This window comes from Drosophila biarmipes, chromosome 3L (genome assembly GCF_025231255.1).
Source record: "Drosophila biarmipes strain raj3 chromosome 3L, RU_DBia_V1.1, whole genome shotgun sequence".
Taxonomy (NCBI): domain Eukaryota; kingdom Metazoa; phylum Arthropoda; class Insecta; order Diptera; family Drosophilidae; genus Drosophila; species Drosophila biarmipes.
Genome location: NC_066613.1, coordinates 6,269,830 through 6,275,829, shown reverse-complemented (window position 1 = coordinate 6,275,829; position 6,000 = coordinate 6,269,830). Strand labels below are relative to the sequence as shown.

The window sequence follows — 6,000 nt, the reverse complement described above, 5'->3', positions numbered from 1 at the left end:
TTCGGGAACAGCTTGAGCAACAAACTGTTGGCCAAAAGGATTTTTTGGTACTTGGAGTCGGCCAAAGCTCGTCGGCTCGTGTTGGGGGCACGCTGTTGCTATTGGCAGTGAAAGCTTTCCCGCCTTCCCCCACCCGCTCGCCGTTTTCCACCACTTTCCATGTGCGGCAGGACACGTGCGGAGCTTTTTAGCACGTGAGCCGTGTGTGTTTTACGCCTGGACAATGGCCGTGTGGCATTTTCGGAAAACCTTTCTCAACAAGTGGCAAGCTTTCAATTTGCTATTAATTAGCGCCCGTCCGCTAATTGAATTTTCATGGCCACGACAGCGGACAGGACTAATTTCGCTTTTTTGGCAACTGGCAACTTTCGAAAAGTTTCAACTGCGCTCAGTTTCAGTTTCGGATTCAACCTGTTGACCAGCTTATGGGTGGCGTTCCCAGTGGGCGGCCTCGGTCTCGCCCCGCAGCAGGGACCTTGCCTCGCTCTTGAAAACGGCAGCAGGCGGGCGGGAGTCGGCTGAAACATTTGTGCACGTAAGGTCATCACAGCTATTTGGCTGCACTCCGCTCGGCTGGCACTAAAAATAAGTCGGTAAGTAGATATAAGTATAATTCTTGCAGCACACTCTCTCGCACATGTATTTCGCAGGTTTTCGTCTGGCGAGGCAGCCGAAATTTTTGAAATTTCGTGCTATAATACTCCGGCAAGGACGAGGCGCTAAGGCCTTTGTGGAGAGTCCGACAACAATGGAAAGTCTATAATTGAAAAATAATTGCTATAATTGCATCGTGGTCTTATTTTTCCGGGTTTTTACTTTCAGGTGTGATGAATAGCTTGCAAATTATGGCAGACAAAACGTAAGTCAGAACTCAATATATTTACGGCTAGAAAACAAAAGTCATACATCTAATAAAACAGTCAAATCCTCAACCTTTTAATCGTTTAACGATTTATAAAATAAAAAATAAGACCAAAAACTAAAAAAAAAAAAAATTAATTTCTAAAATAACAAGCTGTTCAAATATAATTTTATCGTTAAGAAAAATCCCGAAAATAACAGTAACAGCCAAAAACAGTTCCTGTGCTTCTGTCAAAAGCGTGTAAAATCGTATCTCAACAAAGTATTGTAAAAGTAAATTCTTTCTTACATTGCGTCAAAAAGTAAAAAAAAAAAATATAAATGTATATGTTTTTTTATATCCTTGCAGAGGGTATAAGAATTTTAGTCAGAAGTTTGCAATGTAGTATAGGAGACGTTTCCGACTCCAGCCTCACTAGACGAGTTGATCTAGCCATGTCCGTATGTCCGTCCGGTTGCACGTCCGTTCCTACGCAAACTATGAGCCTGAAACTTTCCCAAAAGTCTTCTTTCTTTTGCAGGAAGTATATAAGTCAGAACCAGCCGGATCGAACAACTATCTCATAGCTCCAAATATTCGGAAACAAATTTTCATAAAGCTAAAAAGCGACATATTTTTGCATGAAGGCGCCAAGTATTATTTATTCTCCATGCATATAATAATGTATTTCCCGATCTGGTAACACCAGACGTTTCTTTCTCTTTGACACCCCAATAAGCATAGCAACAACCACACGCCGCTCTCTTCACAACCCTCGTCCATCCCGTTCTCCGCACTGCTCATCCTCTTCCATTAAGATTAGACAGCATTCATACGGTCTGGCAGCACGGAGGTTTGGGTCTGGTTTCAGTCTATACTGCGGCAGGGCAACTTTTTTTCAACTTCGCCCAGTCTCGTTCGAATTCGCCAGATTACATCTTACATTTATTTACGCACTGCTTGCAAAAAGCAGTATGTGGAGTACAAATGTAGAACCAGCTTTATTGCTTCTCCACAGGAGGGCGCCACTCTTTGATATTTTAAAAAATTATCGCCGCAAATTATAACTAGCTTCCACTGAAATACATTTTCGCAATTTACATTTTACGTAGGTGAACAGTCTTCAAGAAGATACAAATGCACTAATATATTATGGTTTGAACCTTTTATGTACATTTACATATTATGTAATACTTGACGGAGTCTTGAGTTTATGAGATCTCTCGGAAGCCGCTGTAGAACGCATAATTAGGAGTATGTCCTTGGTGTTTTTGGCCTCTCCATGGGAACAAATTCGGTCTAATTCGTCCAAGTAGTGGCATCAATTGCGTGCTTGTTAACATCTTTTGGCGCTTATATACCCGTTACTAGTAGAGTAAAGTAGATTCATCGGAAAGCATGTAACAGCTGGAGTTTCCGACCCCATGAACTTTACAAATACTTGAACAGGATTACCAGCAGAGTCGATCTATCCCTGTCCGTCTGTCTTGCCGTCCGCATAAACGCTGTGGGCTTGGAAACTATAACAGCTTTAGAGACTTGGGATGTACATTCAACGGGGCGCCATGCTTATAAAGCCCACAATTCGCTCAAACCTCTAGCGCCCACAGCGTTTATACTAGCACAACAAATTTAACCGAAATGTATTAGCCTTATCAATACATATCAATTGACCTAAACAAAATTTGCCCCTCCCCCAAACGGCCAAAACTCTTAAATCTGTCTGCCGTCCAAATTAACATATTATAAAATTTGATCCCATAAGCTGAGTAACGGGTATCTGATAGTCGAGACTCTCGACTACAGCGTTTTTCCTTAGCAGAGCGGTGGGTCCTTTCCAGATCCATTGACCGTCCTTGATTGACCATTCGCACTCCGAATTGATTACTAGGCCCATTCCCATAAAAACAAATGTGCATCTTACGTTGTTAAATTTTATTTTAAATGGTTTTTTCTCTTCAATTACAAATGTATTTAATATTATTGTTGTTGCTGCTGCTTTTTCGTATATTTTGTTGTCGTTAACGCATTTGATTTTTGACTTGAGTTGCTGTTGTAAATTTTTATGTGTGCATAAAAATCGTTTCACAATCAACAACATTAATTCATTTTTGTTTTGATTTTTATTCTTAAAATGCATTTTGTTTGTAAATAAAATAATGTCTGCATGAATTTTTGTTAAAGTATTCTCTTGCCAGTTTCCGTCTCCGCTTCGCTTCATATAAATATGTAGTGTATATATAATTTGCTTTCGGTTTCCATTTATTTTATTATTAAATTACATTTCACAAAATACAATTCACAACTACACTTGACGTCAAGTTTCTGGTTTCCGTGTGTCTTCAACTAATCCATCAATCACCGCCCTGCCTTCAATCCTCTTCTATCATGACCTATCATTCTATTATCCACTCCATAGTGAAATATTTTCTTTTTAAAATTAAAAAATCGTATACATTCGCAAATTGCAATCAATTTCGTTTCATTAATTTAGTAAATTAGTTTTCAATCACAAAGAATTAACGGAAAATGTGTAGACTCGAGAATTATATTTGCATTATTTATTTATACATTTTACCACTTCAATTCATTTGGATTTCCATTTACGTATATTCGTTACACTCTTTAGCCTTTAATATTTGGTATTCATAGATAAAAGCGTTTGCTATGTACGCCTTGAACTAAAGTTGGAGAAATGCAAAAGTCCTTTCGGGGTCCAACTTTCTCTGAGAGAACTAAACTAAACGCTACTAGCTAGCAATATTTTTAAGCTTATTAACAACATCAAATAGTACGCGTAAATGGTTGTATTGGTTTTGTTGCGTTCAATATGTATAATATGTTTATTAAACATTGTACGTCTTGTAGAGAAATTAGCTAGTTAATGATTACTCTTTTTTGCTTTTTATTTTCTGCTTCTGCTTGCTTAACTGGAGAGCTTCGTTTTAATGATACGTATAAGTGTTCGAGGGATTCTCTGAAGTGCGAAAAATCCATAAAAAATAAACAAGGAACGAATAAACAAGGCAACGTAAGGGAAAATACTTACTTTTCATGCATAAGAAAATCATGGTAAAACGATAAGAAAATAACTCAAAACTGAAATATTTTTTATGTTGTTTTTATTACAGCTTTTGCATTTCTCGTTTTGTGTATAGAAATAGTTATAGTTGCTAAAAACATTACACACATAGTTGTTGCTATATCATATAATTTCTAATATAAAGTTAATCCCTTCTTTCTGGTTTTGTTTCGTATGTGAAATGGTTTGAAATGCTAACAGTTAAATTGTTGCTTTTACCATGTAATATAAATATTAAATTTAAATACAGTAGTTTTTAATGCATGATAGATATTTCGTTTTGCTTTTGCTTTCCATTTTTTCTGTTCTCGCTTACAACTAAGGTTACATTTAATTTAATACTCTTATATAAATGTATTAGCTTTTTACAATTTTTATTTTTGCTTTTTTATAAATGCAAAAAAGTGCCCTGCATCGGCTGCAAAAGTTGGCAATTTCCATTTACTCATTTATTCGTATGGTGATGGGGGAGAAGGATTTCGTAGTACATTCTTTTTGGGTTTTTGGGTTTGTGTGTAAAAATTAAATTCAATTGTTGAGCTTAAATGCAGAGTTGCTTTTGATGCTGAAATGCAAGATACTATATTTATTCTCTTATCTCTGAACAAAAAAGACGTTTACAAACTAGGCGCGGTTTGAAAATATGTACAAAACTTAGTGTTGGATAATGCCTTAGGTTACGTTAAATAATTTACAAATGGTATCTGGCAACACTGGCTGCCTGCTCTTTGATAATGCGACAACCCTAAAATCGCAACTAACTTCCTACGGGCATTCGAAGTGTTTTTTGTATTTAATTTTTTATGCGTTCGTAATGTTTAGTGTTTACGGTTAGGTTAAGGTTAATAGTGTAGTTAGTTTGATTAAAAGTTAGTTGTAATTTCGAAATATGGCTCGTGGCTCTGACTTGGCAGTGTGGGCAGATTCCGCTCGCTACTTGCCCCCGAGTGCTCTACGGGGCGGTTGCTTAATTGGTTTTGCGTTTCTCAGTCTATTTCGTTGAGGAAAGTGTTTGTGGAAGGGAGTAACAACGGAAAGGGTGACGTTATAAGTATTTCGTTAGGAAAGTAGTTAATGGCAGGTGGAACAAACGCGCCCAACTGGATTCGATCGTTTTTCGCTACGCCGAGCTCTTTGCTCATCTGCTTTTGAAGACAAAGGTTTTTTTGGACTAGAATCTTGTGCGCAGATCGGTTGCTTACCACATCTGTAATGGTTACTTTCGTCCTTGTTTCGAATTCCAACTCATAAACAGTTTGGCGGAATGGCGAGCTCTTGAACGCATACAAAACTTGTTTAAGTATGGCGCAAATGAACTTTGGAAATGTTAGAAATTGTTTAAGTGAAAAGTTTGGTTCTAAGCTAAATCTCTAAATATTTTATCCTGAAAAAAGTGCTGTACCTAAATGGCTTTTATATTATTTTCTGTAAAAAAGTAAATGGTAAATTAAATAGGAAAAAAGAAATCCTATTCCGCTAAGTTCGATCAGGATTGGATTCAGAAACAACATCAACAGACGAACTACGGCTACTCGAATTATATGGCATTTCTTCAAAACCTTTGCCGTGGGGCCCAGGCGCCGGGAGCGAGCGAGATGGGATGGGGGTGCGAGCGAGAGCCTAAAAGTGCGAGTGAGACAGAGGCTGGGCGTGCGAGTCGACCACCTTGAGCGGCTACAGCTGGCTAAAGCTGCTCGTCGAGACCCAGTGCGCGGTGTCCGGAGGGCGTACCATTAACTATATGGGACCGTAGTCGCTGAGCGCCTGGCCCGGATGCTGGGCACCCGGACCGCCGGGCAGCGTGACCACCACGGACACGGCCCGCGAGTCGATCACGGAGCCCGGGGCGGTGTTCTGGCCGCCCACTCCGTTGTTCCCGTTGCCGTACACATTGCCAGGGTTTCCGCCCACGCCCACGCCGCCGCCGGAGGCGCCGTGCATCAGGGTGCCGGGGAGAGGGCCCATGCCGACCGTGCTGCTGCTCATCGCGGTGCCGTGGCCCAGGGTGCCGCCGCCTATGGTGCTGCCGCCACCCCCGCCGCCTCCGCCGCCCATGGTCGATGCTCCCCCCGACTCT

General features: G+C 40.1%; 1 protein-coding gene across 1 annotated transcript; it reads right to left on the bottom strand.

Moving 5' to 3' along the window:
* Positions 1 to 3,946: 3,946 nt before the first annotated feature.
* On the bottom strand, positions 3,947 to 5,978 carry LOC108035906 (acanthoscurrin-2-like). The gene has a single exon (XM_044095316.2). The coding sequence runs from the start codon at positions 5,976 to 5,978 to the stop codon at positions 5,661 to 5,663; it is 318 nt and encodes a 105-aa protein (XP_043951251.1). The 3' UTR covers positions 3,947 to 5,660.
* Positions 5,979 to 6,000: the final 22 nt, after the last annotated feature.

Coding starts and splice junctions, on each gene's coding strand:
- LOC108035906 (XM_044095316.2), bottom strand. CDS start 5,978: ATGGGCGGCGGAGGCGGCGGGGGTGGCGGCAGCACCATAGGCGGCGGC.